The sequence below is a fragment of the Prinia subflava genome, chromosome 14 (genome assembly GCF_021018805.1).
Source record: "Prinia subflava isolate CZ2003 ecotype Zambia chromosome 14, Cam_Psub_1.2, whole genome shotgun sequence".
NCBI lineage: Eukaryota > Metazoa > Chordata > Aves > Passeriformes > Cisticolidae > Prinia > Prinia subflava.
In genome coordinates, this window is record NC_086260.1 from 3,468,511 (window position 1) to 3,482,082 (window position 13,572).

Below are 13,572 nucleotides of genomic sequence, written 5' to 3' on the forward strand. Positions count from 1 at the left end.
GGGAAGCTTTGAGACACAGAAGGAAATGCAAGTAGTGAAACACTGCTTGCCAGAGCCTTAAAGTTACACATTGCTTTTTAATTTTTAATGTATTAAAAGAGCACAGCAGTGTAGGCCATGAGCCCTTCAGAAAAGTCCTGCATTTATTCCACTTGCTGTGAGTGAAATATCCCAGTCTCACTTCACATGGCAATCTGAGGGTACAATATTTGCATAGAGTATATATATATATTTGTATATATGTATATTTGCATATAGTATATATATATATTTGCATATAATATATATTTGCAGGCCCAGTGTTTCTGTAAAGTCTGTTACTAAAAGGTAGTAAAGATTATTTGTGTGCATCATTTACAGGAGCTGATGGTGAAGAGACCCAGGTGCCACAGCCCTTCTTAGAGCAGACAAATATATTTCAGCTTTTTCATGCAGCAGCATGTCCTTGCTGCAGAGGTCATGAGTTGTTGTGCGAGTGCCTGCTCCTAGGATGTAAACTACAGTTCAGCTAATGTGAAACAATTTACTTGTTTGTACATAACTTTGAAAGCACCGTTTAATTTCATTTAATTGCTCTTAGTTTTAGAGGGGGAGAAGACAATCCTCTTCATGTTGTAAAATCCTCTTCATGTGACAAACAAATGCACACTTTTTTTGTTTGTCACATCAGTGTTGGATCTTTACTCAGTCTTTACTCAGGCTGTCACCTAAATTAGGGGGAAATTGCTCAAGCAAAACATAACTTTGCTATGATAAAGAAGTTCAGATAGGAGAAAGCACACCTATTTCAGATACTTGCATTGGAAATTCAGGAACTAAGTCTAACACTAAGTATTGCATCTCTTCAGGTAATTTTTTAGGAAAGTGAGGCTTTTTAGCTATGAGTTGTGAGTAGTGTTGATACTTCCAACCTTCTATTAGATTACAACATAATTGTTCCTTAAGCATGAGTGCTGGTTAGAAAGCCTGAAGAGGCTGAGCTAGGGTTTGATTTTTGTCACTTAGGTGTATTCTCTGTGTACCTGAACACTTTAATATTGCAAAAAGTAAACCGATTAGAAGATTTTTGGGATAAAAAATGGTTAATTCTTGTTTCTGTAGCTGTTTGTTCTTACAAATAAAGTTTAGAAGTAGTTTGTAACTTTCTGTTCAGATTGTTCTGCTTAAGTGATAACTACTTTAATGTAATAGTGGTGTATTTGGGTTGAAGCATTTGCTTTGGAGGTGGCCAAATAAATCATTTTTGGTAGGCAGGGAAACTTGGAGTAAGTTTTGGATGTTGCAGCTGCTTTACTCAATTGTGGTTCCTATGGTTATAGTTTGCTGTGGTTAAAAATGTGCTGCTCAACTTGCTTTGCTTGGCTTTTTAGTAAAGGACTTTAAACCAGTGTGTCCTGGCTGTAGTGGCAGTGTGGGCCTTGAAGGATTTTATTACTCCTATTATTATTACTATTACTATGCCAGTTACTTAAATTACCTGGTTTTTACCCTTTTCCTAAGCTTGCTGCTGGCATGGGTGAAAGAGTCAGATTAGGAACTGGAAAACTGTTGGGTTAGTTGCATTATTTTTTAAAAAATCTGTTCTAGTAGTGCAGCAGATCTTGAAAGATGCTCAGTGTTGACCAAAGTCTCAGCAGCTTCGTGCTCCGTCCCTCATGGGCAGGGCTGGTTCTCCTTTCCACAGGTCCCTGGCTGCTTCCTGCTCTCTTCCCTTCCAGTTTTGGCTTTGCCCTCACCAGCAAACCATCCTGCTGGCTAAGAGGGAATATATAAATATGGATTTTGGAGAAGTTGTGCTGGTTAGGTCAGTGAGTGGCCAGAAAATGATAAAACTTAATAAATGCAGTGTGCTGTCACAGGCACAGACAAGGAGCAGAAGAGCACTGGGCAGTGTCTCCACAGGAGTGCTTTAAGGCTGGTCCTTTTGCCATTCCAGCCTTCTCTGGGGAAATACAGCGGGACATATTTATGCAGGTTTGATTTTTATTTGAGTTTGCATTTTAAAATTTTTATCTCTATTCAAGCAGTGCAGCACTCCTGCAACAGGAAAGGCAGCTGGGCAGCTGCACAGGTTGGGCACAAGGAAATCACATCACAAGGAGCACATCAGAGTTGTGCAAAGTGGGAAAAACTCTCAGATTCATGAATTGGGATTTTCTGTGAATGGCTCAAGTTTCTGACTTAGCTGGTTATGTAAACAGCAAATAACTGTAAGTCTAGGCAGAAGTGGCAGCTTCAAGCAGTGAGGTTAATCATGTATAATCATGCAGGAAGATGGTATCTGCCCTCTCTTTGAAGATTTCTTGACATTTTATCTTTTCTTCAGCAGGCGGTGAGCAGGTTGCTTGACACAAGTTATTGTTGTCAGCTTTTAGTGTGGTTGCATCAATCTGAAAATCTTTTCCATGTAACCAAACTGTTTCTTTTTACATGTTTATTCTCAGTCATACAGACAGAAATTGCTATGTATTGGATTTCAAGGATGCTAAATATCTTCACTGTTCTGTGGAACAGGTAACTGCTTGATCTGATCTACAAAAAGTTCCAGTATCACAGTTATTTAAGGCTGAAGACCAGATCATTGTTCACTCAGATGTGTATGCAGACTTTAGCATCAACTGAGTTACAGTCTCGAGGTTTGGTGAAAAATCCAAATGCCAGAGGTGTTGTGATGGGTCAGGGGCCTGTTACAACCTGTTACACAGACTCTATAATAATGGTAGAGAAATGAAATACTTGGGTATATCTGGCTTTAGTAAGAACATTATACAGGAAACCAGTACCAAGAGAGGCTTAGCAGATACTTGGATTTTCCCATGACAGGGAGTAGAAATTCTCTGGGTGTTCCCTTGTGCGTATCATCTCTCAGTGCAAATGTTATGTATGAGCAATTAATGTTTTACACTTTTTTTTCAACACATCACACCACTAAGTAGGTACTTGAAACCTCTCAAGATGTTTGTAGCAGAAGCTGGGTGCAGGTACAGAGCTCTGCAGCACAAACCCCTGGGGTTCTGTGTGCCAGCTTGGAGACCTGATGGTACTTGGGTGCAGCTTTCACTGGCAATCTGTTGTAGTCTGATCTGTGTGCAAAATTTGAATTGTATTTATGAACAATTTAACAGCTCTGGACAAGCCTGAACAACTGTTGCAATTAGTATTTGGTTTATTATGGGACTGAGGGAGTTGATTACCTGGTTTTGTTCCTCTCCCATGAGCTGTGTGGTCACAGGGAGCATAGATCTTTGTGGAGTGTTGAAGGGATCGAATCAATCATGAATAGCCAAAGTATTTAGACTATAAATTGCTTTGTAATATGCCAGGGGTGAAAGTTTTTGAGTTGATAACAGAGAACATTAGAGTTTGGATGAGGAATGCAGGAGAGACAAAGGTACCAATCCCAGCGGGATGTGTGAGGATCAGTAACCAAGGTATTGGTTACATGCAAGGCTCCTCTCTGTGTAAGCCATAATTTGCAGTGGAAGCAGCCTTTGAAAGGCAGTGTGCTTGTGTTTTTTGTCTGAGCACGCTGGGACAATGGTGTGAGGACGCTGTGTCGGGGGCTGGCACGGCTGCTCCCAGTGTCAATGCCCACTTGTGTGCTGTGCTCCTGCCAGCCCGGCCCTCGGGACAAAGTCATCTCAGTTACCTTCTCTTGTGCTTTGTTATTTGTGCAAGGTCTGCTGCTGCTCAACCAGAAGCTTATTTGAGAAATTAAACTCAAGGATATGAAGGAGGCTGATGTTTATCAGGAAACTTCTTTTTTTGTCACATTCTGTTCCTTTTCTTAAAGTGTAGCCACAGTGCATGGTTGGCAGCTTCTTGAAAGCTGCTTTTTCACTATTGTCCCCCCCCAAATTGGCTGTGATTTCATGATACAGATGAAGAAAGGGAGCATTATACTTAATAATGCTAGATGCTAAAAACTGATGAAACAGCAGTTCAGAGTATTTCTTTCTTTTAACGTTTCTGTCTTGTTTGGTTACAGCAGTAGTACTTCACATCAAATCAGGACATCCATTTGGTTCTTTAAGTGGAGTGTTCTTCCCTGGTTGCTGAAATAAATCTTCATAGTGCTCTCAGTGTAGTTATTCTTACTGTGTAATGCTGACTATAGATCTCTCTTTTCATTGTCATTATAGAAAACCTAGGATAAACTCTCAGTTGGTGGCACAACAAGTTGCCCAGCAATATGCAACCCCACCACCACCTAAGAAGGAGAAGAAGGAGAAAGTGGAAAAACAAGACAAAGAAAAACCTGACAAAGAGAAGGAAATTAGTCCAAGTGTTACAAAGAAGAACACTAACAAGAAGACTAAGTAAGTTTGAATGATGTAGTATTAAATGTGATGTGATTTCAGTAGCATTGTGCCATTGGTTAATTGTGCAGTTAAACCAACGTAGTAATCTCCCTCTTCCCTCCAATTCTCACAGACCAAAGTCGGATATTGTGAAAGATCCTCCTAGTGAAGCAAACAGCATACAGTCTGGGAATACTACAACAAAGACCAGCGACTCAAATCACACTTCAAGGTAACTCTAGACTAAAACTGAGCCTGTGCTATCTGAAAGCTGTGTTACAAAGCAAACACTTCTTTTTTTGATATACAAGCACTTGAACGCTCTGCTTGTGAGGACAGATTCAGGCTTTAGAAATACTAATTCTGTTGTCCATTCTGTTCTCATTTCTCTGCTAAAATAATTGTATTGTCAGTTGGGTAGTAATGCTTTTGGCTGTACACAGTGGGAGAAAAACATTAACCAGCAAAGAATCGTATCAAATTCTTATCACCTCTCGATAGCAGTAACAAAGGTTACTTTTTTACTTCCTTATCCGTAATTCAGTCACTGTAATTGTCCAGATAATTCTCCAAGTATACAGGAACTAAGTGTACATGAACAGATTTGCTGGTATCTTGCTATCAACAAAAAGCACAAATGGCTGGTTTGATATTTGTCTAAGTCTGAAATGAGCATATGGAGAGAGGTGTATTCCTAGTCTTGACTCTACTGTTATTCCATCTTCTAAATCAAAAATTCAACATCACTGAACAGTTCTTGTATTATTGAACTTGAGAGCTACAAAAGGCAGAGCTGAACTGGGTGCTTTGTATAAGAATTGCATCTCTGTTTAAAATGTGCTGTAATAGGTGTTTTATACTGAAGCCACATGAACTGAGGCAATATTAGCTGCAAACACTTGTAAAGCGTGTGGGAAATATGGTTGGCCCTGCTGCTGGCATTCAAGTTTGCAAGGTGTGACTGCAGAAAACTCTTGTCTTGGAAGTTTTTAAATAATAGCATGAAAATCTTCAAAAAGAGGGAAAATCCTTTGCTCAGTAACCCACTGGAATGTAGTGAGGACAGTGTGAAATCAGCTGTGCTACAGGACTGAGCTATGTGCAGGAACTGCTGTTAACTCTTCCTCAGCCCCCAAAGAGTGAAGTGTCCATTCCTGATTGGATTACAGAGAGGCAGCTTTATTGCAATGACTCTTTTCTTGTCCTGTTCTTCTTTAAATGGTGCTTATTTTGAGACTTAGGATGCAGGAGACTTGATGTACTTGACTAATGACATAATATTAAATTGAGAGATTACATCAAATAATTGTTTTTACTCATTAAAGGAGTCACTCTGTCTACTGCAAAGTCTTTTAGGCAGTGTTTTGTGGCAAGCTTTTGCCAGGCCTAATTAAGCCTTAATGGTACCAGGTCTAGCTGGGTATATTTAAAGGAGACCTCATCTCCTTTACTACTCAAACTGTTGTTTTAAGTGTTTTGTTTAGTGGAACTTTTCTGGCAGTTCACTGTTCTCAGGAGTGCTGTCAAGAGTCTTTTTCTGATTTTTACAGAATGATAAGTTTTTTTCATGCCCAGATTGCTTAACAGTTGTTCTGGGTTTGTTTTTTTGTTTTTTGTAAATTGTCTTTTAGGGCTCTCTGGATTTTTAAGAAATCCTGTTTAAATTTCTTGGATACCATGCCTGTTTCTGACAAAACATCTTGGTTTATACCATGCCTTCCTGTGTACTTTCAGATTGAATGTTTTGAAACACTTCACTTATTTGGCCATAAAACTTTTTTGCTATAAACATGAAGCATCGGGGTGTTTAATTTTGCAAAATAACATGAGTGAGCCATTCCCTTTCTTCTGTAAGAAGCAGAAATTGTATGCATGTGCTGAAGAGATTGGTGGTTTCCATCTGTGCTTAATCAGCTCTTTGTACAGGGGAAACCCTGAAAACCTCCCAGAGAAATGGTTGGGAGGCTCAGTTCTAAAAGTGATAACATAAATGTTTGTGAGAGGGACTGTGGGGAAATCCTGTACCTCAGCCCTACTTTCCTCAGCCCTTCCACCTTACGTCTTCATGGCATTTAAAGATGCATGGGCAGTTCCGTTTTTTCTTTTCTTGAAACTAATTTTAACCCTCAGAGCTGCCTTCTCATGAGCAATAATCAGAGTTCACATCCAACCCTGTAGGAAGGTGGAGCCAGCAGGCTCTGTTCCGGTATGTGGGCCAGCATTTTGCCTCTTTCTGAGTACTGGAGGAAACAAATGACCGAGGCAAATTACAGGAAGAGCTGGGTTTCCTAGAGGAACTCGGGGCTCAGGGAGGAAAATACGTCTTGGTACCACGCTTCCGCGAACAGCGGCGGCCGCGCGGGGGATCTGCCGGGACGGTGCCGGAGCGCCGGCGGAAACCTCCAAACCTGCTGAGCCAGCTGGCCTTTCTTGTAAGCCACAGACGAGGTGGCATCATTTCATCTCCCCGGGGTTCTGTGTGCAGCCTGGCAGCTCCTGTGAGTGTGTGTGTGCAGCGTAGGCACAGCTCTCTGCCCCGCCAATCCCCCGCGGTCCCGGAGTGAAGGGGCCACTGCAAGAAGGAGTTTCACTGAGTGTTAGCCCAGTGCAGCAGTGTTGGTTGGGTTTTTTGGGTTTTGTGTGTGTTTTCTATCTATTAGAAATGCTTTTCCTGTGTTACTTGTTAAAAATTGCAGCTGCCTCCTAGGTTAGATAAGAAAATAATATTTTTGGTGCAGTAACTTCATTTTTAGTGAGGAAGGTTGCAGAAATGCAATTGGTCTATTTTGGAAATTGTACATCCGTCCCCAATGCGTTTTTCTGTTCTGTCTGATTCTGGAATACCCCTTGCATAACTGCTGCTTAAGGACTTTCTCCTTGTTAACTCACCACTGCAAGCCATTGAGTATTCATGGCGGGTGGAAAATGAGCTTAATTCCCTCTTTTTCTGTTTTACTGCACTAGCCTTGTGTGCTGCAAGTGAGGAGGAGAAAAGGCAGAGTGGTTTAAAAGCTGGAGCTTGATCCCAAAGTAAACTAACCTTCCCTCCATCCCTCTCAATAAGGCAGCTCTCAGCAAGCTACTTTTCACTGATGTATAAAGACTCTCCTTTTTAATTTCCCTATTGGGAATATTCTGCTGCTTAAGCCTGACCCTTAATTAGGAGCAAAAGCTGTAAATTACAGCAGGCGCTGCAGCTGACTTGGAATTTGTTGGTAGTTGGAGGAGTGTCCAAGGCTTGTTGAAGCAGAGCTTTGGACCAGCCTGTGAAATGTGCTTGAATGTCAGCTTCCTAGAGCTTCAGCCCTTATTAGCTACATTACTAATTGAATGATAACACAGCATGCAAATTACTGAGATAATCCTGAGCAATAAATACCAGTGGGTTCTTTTCAGGTGGTTTGTATTTTTTTTTTCCCCTTTTCTTTTTCTCCTAACCAAAAGCTCTGGCTGCAAAAAATACCGTTGTACATTCTGGATTTTATTTACAGTAGCCTCGATTCCAGAGGGAACATTTTGAGCTATATTATCCATAGGCTGATTGGGCATCTGATTTGTATAAGCTCAAAGCAGCTGAGAGAGAAGCCAAGTTGTCCCAGTGCCTGTGTTGTTTGCAGCTGCAGAGTTCCAACATGGGAATGAAAGAGCCGTGGCCGAATGCTTTCATGTGGTTTTGTATTGCAGAGTCACAGCCTTGTCTCATAACATCAGGGCACATGATGAGATGGTGAATTTAGATAAGAGAACTCTTTCATCTGCCCCTTGGGGAGGAGATCCTTCTCTCTGTCTGGCTCCTGTCCTCTTGGCTCTGCTGTGATGTCCTCCTTTCTGGCAGGATTGGAAAGGGAGAAGCCTGCAAGAGGCTCCCTGCGCAGAGCTCTGTGAGACAGGTTGTTCTCTGGGGCTGTGTGTGCTCACAGCCCTCAGAGGCACAGGGAGCCTGGCTGGCACAGGGAGGAGGTCACACCTTCATCCTGTGTTCTGCAGCCCCCTGCCTGCCTGGGTTCTCCTCCCAGCCACTGCCATCTGCGCAGGCGAGGGAGCGCCAGTCACACCGAGGTTGTTTTCAAATGCTTTTCCTAATAAACTTTCTCCTTTACTTTTATCCTTTTAATAAATGTCCTCTCATTTGTTTTAGACCCAGACTGAAAAATGTGGACAGGAGTACCGCACAGCAGCTGGCAGTCACAGTGGGAAATGTCACAGTAATTATCACAGACTTTAAAGAAAAGACTCGCTCTTCATCCACGTCGTCTTCTACAGTGACCTCCAGTGCAGGATCAGAACAGCAGAATCAGAGCAGCTCGGGCTCTGAGAGCACAGACAAGGGCTCGTCCCGTTCCTCCACGCCCAAGGGGGACATGTCGGCAGTCAACGACGAATCTTTCTGAAAAAATTGCACATGGAGTTGTGGAAACTATGAATCAGGGTATGAAATTCAAACACTCCACCTGCCCACGCTGTTCAAATCCTGGAGAGCCTCTTCTGTGCTTGAACACACTTTCTCGGACATCGACCTCTTACTGATGCAACCAGGATCATTTCTGCTTGCCGTGGGCATCTGGCCACCAAGGAATTTCTCACCCTAGTGATTACTCTTGACACTTTTATGTATTCCATTGTTTTATATGATTTTCCTAACAATCATTTATAATTGGATGTGCTCCTGAATCTACTTTTTTATAATATCTGCTGTGCACAATTTTCCATGAACATGACAACTTTTTGTTTTGGGGTAGGGAGAGGGTGGGGTGGGAAGGGGACTTTATTTATTGCATTCACAAACTCCATCCTCTTTCAACATATCCTTTTTAAGTTCAGTTCTTCTTCCAGTTATACTGTGTACTATCAGTTTTGATATAAATTATATATAAATATATATATAAATAAATATATATAAAGGGTTATTTGAAACCAATACATGGAAACGCTGGTGCTTGAAACACTGTGAAGTGATAAAACAAAATAATTGAACAGTTCAAGATCTGGGACAGTCCCCTTCTGTGAAAGTACTGAAACTGAAATGGAACTGGTCTTAGGTGAAAAGTGTTCCTGAAGGTTTGAACCTGTATGGGACCTGTTCTCTCTATTGTTCCTTCCCTGTTTCTTCCCTAAGCAATGGCTAAAGTGTACTGGACACGGTTTTGATTGTTACAGCTTGGGCTGTGAGATGAGAGAGGATTGCTCCAGGTGTTTCCCCTAGGGTCACTCAGGGTGATGTGCAGGTCTGTGCCCAGCTGGAGCAGAACGTTCCCCACCAGTCACACCCCAGACCCGTGTGACACAGCCAGTCCCACACGTGTTGGTGTTGTTAATGAGTCCCAGCCAGCAGCCTCAGTGCCCGAGGTCACCAGAACTGGAGTGGTTCTGTGGGTGGAAGGCAGCAGGGAGCCTGGGAGCAATCCCGAGGTCAGGAACCCAGCTGGTGTGGGTCGATGCTTGTCAGCCCCGTTCCATCTGTCCTGTCCATGCTGTTGGGGTGGCTCTGATCCTTGTAGTCCATCTGTATCCCAGGAGTGCTCCCTGAACAGCCTCGTGTCCACTGATGGGCTTGGCAGCGTTCGGACACTTCCGAGTCTCCTGCTGTGGGAGCAAAAGTAGGGAAAAGTTTTCATGCTGGCAAGTGAGCAGTGTGTGGCTCATGCTCATGACCAGCATCTCCTTCATTCTTACTCTCAAGCTATCCAGACTATAATTTCTTTTCCTGGCCTGTTAATGTTGCTTTACAGTTTACCTTCCATGCATTATCCTGCTAAAACACTTGGCTGAAGAGGTGAAACAAACTTTTGTTTAAAAGGCAAAATAAACCCCAGTCCTCTTTGGCTTTTCATCTTTATTTCGTGGCCCCAGGGTGCTCTGCAGTAATTTCAGGCACAGAGGCTGTGGCTTCATCTGACATCAAATGCATAACTTTTGGGCATGATGAAAGAGGGCCACATTTTGACAACTTTGTGCCTGCTTGTTATATTGTGAATTATTTCCTTGGCAAGAGAAAATTCTCTTTGTGGAGGCAACCGATTTAAGATTTCTTTTAAAATCTGTGTGGTTTTGAGTAGCAGACGTAGATTCCTTTCACACTGGCGACAGAAATGTGTGAGTAAGGGATCTGGTAGAGCCCCTGCTTGAAGGCACGTGCAGTGGCAGTGCCTTGGCAGCAGTGGTTTTATTCTGAATATCTTAACATGGGCACCCCAACTTGATTCTGCTTATATTCACAGTATAGGCTGTCTTTTGTAAGCATTTTTAAAAGTATTAAAGAACCAAAGGAAAACAGATGCTTCCTATGAGCATCACGACAATTTATTATACATAGTTTTAAATACTATGAATATCTCAATCCACATTTTAACATTAGTGGGATATTGCAAAGACATTCCTTTTCCAGTTTTTACTATTCCTTTAAGGGTCTCAGGGAGGGTAAACTGGTCAGCCATATTTATTTATTTTACTGAAATGTATTGGAATAATTTTTTAAGAGAGATTTTTTGAAGATGCCCCTGAACTTGTATATTTTGCACTGCTTTATAAATGATCCATTATCAATTAGGCTTGCGTGCATCTCGGCCGTGATCCAGCCAAGAGCATGAGCGAGTGGCAGGTCCCGCTGGCCTCAGCAGGGCTGATTCTGGTGCTTCAAGTCAAACCACGTGCTCACCTTCTTCGCTGGATCTGGGAAATTGTGCAAAAAAAAAAAAAAAAAGAAAAAAAAAATAGCATTGTGTGTACCAGGAAATTGCTTCTTTTTCAAGTGAAACTAGACCTGTAGATCAGTTGAAAAGCTTTAACGCCGTACCCAGCTACTCGCGGTAAAGTCGGTAACATCTGTCCCTTTGGCGTGCCTCCTCGGTGAAGTAGCTTGCTATAAACAGATGGGAAAACTTCTTTGGAACGAGTGACCTGTAATTCTGCAATCAGTTAGGAAGTGCTAGCTGAGCATGGGACCCCCGGCCTCACCCGTAGCTGTTGTGCTGTGGGTTGGAGGGACAGCGTTGGCTTTCACGCTTCGTTTCGGAAGCTGGCGCTCCTGCGGCGCCGCGGCCGTGGTGGGGAAGGGGTTCCAGAACCAAGCCAAGCAAACACTAGCGTAGGGAAGGACCAGATTCACGGTGTTCAGTGGCACAGAACGCAGGTAAGTGAAGCACAGTGTTACGATGGCCAAGTTCGGACTCTTACACACACACACACACACAGACACCGACACAGCTTGCCTGACTCGCTCAGTTGACGTAGTTCTGCAAAGGAAAGGTGACAGCGTTTTACACCACCAGGCTATTTATTTCAATTGGAACTTTGCTTCGGATTGGACAGATCCAAAATTTGGCAGCAGCTTCTGTGAGTTTATTTCCACTGAGATGTTTTCACCTGCCTTACCAAGATCATTCTCAGTCTACTTTTTTAAACTCTACCATAAACTTAAATTATTGAAAATTTATGAATTGCTGACTATATAATAACCTTTGCTTGTATGTAACCGAATGGTTTTAAGAGCCAACATTTAGAGTATGACAATGGAGCTGAACAGTTTTTAATGCGCAAGCAGTTCTGTTCTTGTGTATGACTTGTAACCTTAATTTACTGTGTAAAGATGGTTACATTATTTCCTTAGCTTTGTTTGTTGGAGACAAATATAGAATGCTTGTTTAAGTATGTCAAAACATAATCTTATCTTGTGGATTTTTATGTTAATGTATTATACGAGCTCTATTTTTCATTTGCCCAGAAAGACAGCTTGTATAACGCTTCTGAAAGTTTTTCCGCTCTGTAAAGTCTTTAGAGCTGACAGTCCTGTTAGGTTTGTTTTAATCTTCATGCTAAAGTGTCAATGGTGGTTTTGTGAACTGGTCAGAAATTCACAGGTCTTAAATGTTTTTGGGAAATTTATATTGGACACTGCTCTTTGTCTAGCAAATAAAAGATGTTAATATATTCCTGTTACTGGCATGTGCACGACTGTTATTAGAAGCCACTTTATCATTTTCCTGCTTTAAATAGAAATGTCTATTTATGAATTCTGCTTGTAGTTTTTTCACAAATAAAATAGTAAAATTTAATTATATCTGAAAGCTCTCTTTTTTGGGAGATGCCAGTATTCAGAAAAGGTGGAGAGTCCTGTTGCTGAAGCAGCTCATTCCTGAGGCACCGCTCGAGCACCCACTTCTGCAAACACAGTTTGTGCCCATGGAAAACCTCAGTCAAGTGAGTAAATCCAGCTTGTTCCCTGGGACTCAAGACTTGGGGAGACTTTGTGGCACATGTGCCTGCAGAATTTGGGTTTCTGGTCCCTGGACATAACAACTTTCCCCTTTCTGTAGCTGCAGCAGTGGTGAGGCTTAGTGCAGAGGATTTAGTGAGAGCCCTTGGGAGTTCCTTCGCCTGTCTTGCGCTAACAAAGTCCCAGGAGTAAATTTAATAAAGTGTAATTGAGAGTCTAATTGTATTTTTGTAGCATAAAAATACTGGTATTTTTCAAGCAGTGTTGTGTTCCTCTGCCTAGGAGACAAGGTGATGTGAATTACTGTGCTCTTTCTAGCTCGTGTTTCCCCTCCACCACCCGAGATGGGAGATGTGTGATGTAACTGTTCAAATATGAAGCTGAAATTTGAAAACAAAGCAACAGATAAAATGCCAAGGGGACAACATCTTTTTCCTGGGAATAGGAGGGCAGTTCCTAAATGAAAAAGTGTTTGGATACTTTCAGGTATGCCAGGGGAAATGTGTGTTACAAATAGAGGTCGCTTTAGGAAACCCCATGTGCAAACAGACGCTTGAATGCTTTTAACCTCAGCTGGAAGCGGTTCAGGTGCCTTTGTGCCAAGAATGAGAAGAAACAGGAAAGACACTGGTTGTTCCACAGACCTGAAAAGCACTTGCTTGGCATGCTGAGGACTGAGGAGAGGAACAGTCCCTCTGCTCAACCCGTGACCACCCAAAGGTGCCAGAGCCACCATGGGGGCAAAGCCCAAGAGCTGCAGGGACAGGAGGAGGTGGCTGCATCTTCATCCCCTTCATGCTGGAATGTGAAGGTAAAGGCTTGAATGCAGCCAGCAAAAGACGTCCATGGCAGTGTCATCTCCCTCAGAGCCTGCCCACTCACTCCTTTGCTGGGATTTCAGCTGACTGGTCTGGAAATTCCTGTCTGGAAATTCCTTGCCTTGGAGCCACATGAGCCAAGGGCCACCTCCAGTGCTGGAGCTGCAGTTGTCCCCTGCTGGCTGTCACTGTATGAAGATGATGCAGTGTCACACTCACAGACTTCAAGATCCCTCAAGGA

General features: G+C 42.5%; 1 protein-coding gene across 3 annotated transcripts in view; it reads left to right on the forward strand.

Annotated features, from left to right (window-relative positions):
• RYBP (RING1 and YY1 binding protein) overlaps window positions 1-12,357 on the forward strand; it is a 41,676-nt gene extending 29,319 nt beyond the window's left edge. For all 3 annotated transcript variants that reach the window (XM_063411588.1, XM_063411587.1, XM_063411586.1), the window contains 3 exons: window positions 4,143-4,319; window positions 4,435-4,533; window positions 8,440-12,357. In XM_063411588.1, the coding sequence (XP_063267658.1) occupies window positions 4,143-4,319; window positions 4,435-4,533; window positions 8,440-8,692 (529 nt within the window). In that variant the 3' untranslated portion in view covers window positions 8,693-12,357. The remainder of the gene's footprint in view (window positions 1-4,142; window positions 4,320-4,434; window positions 4,534-8,439) is intronic.
• Window positions 12,358-13,572: the final 1,215 nt, after the last annotated feature.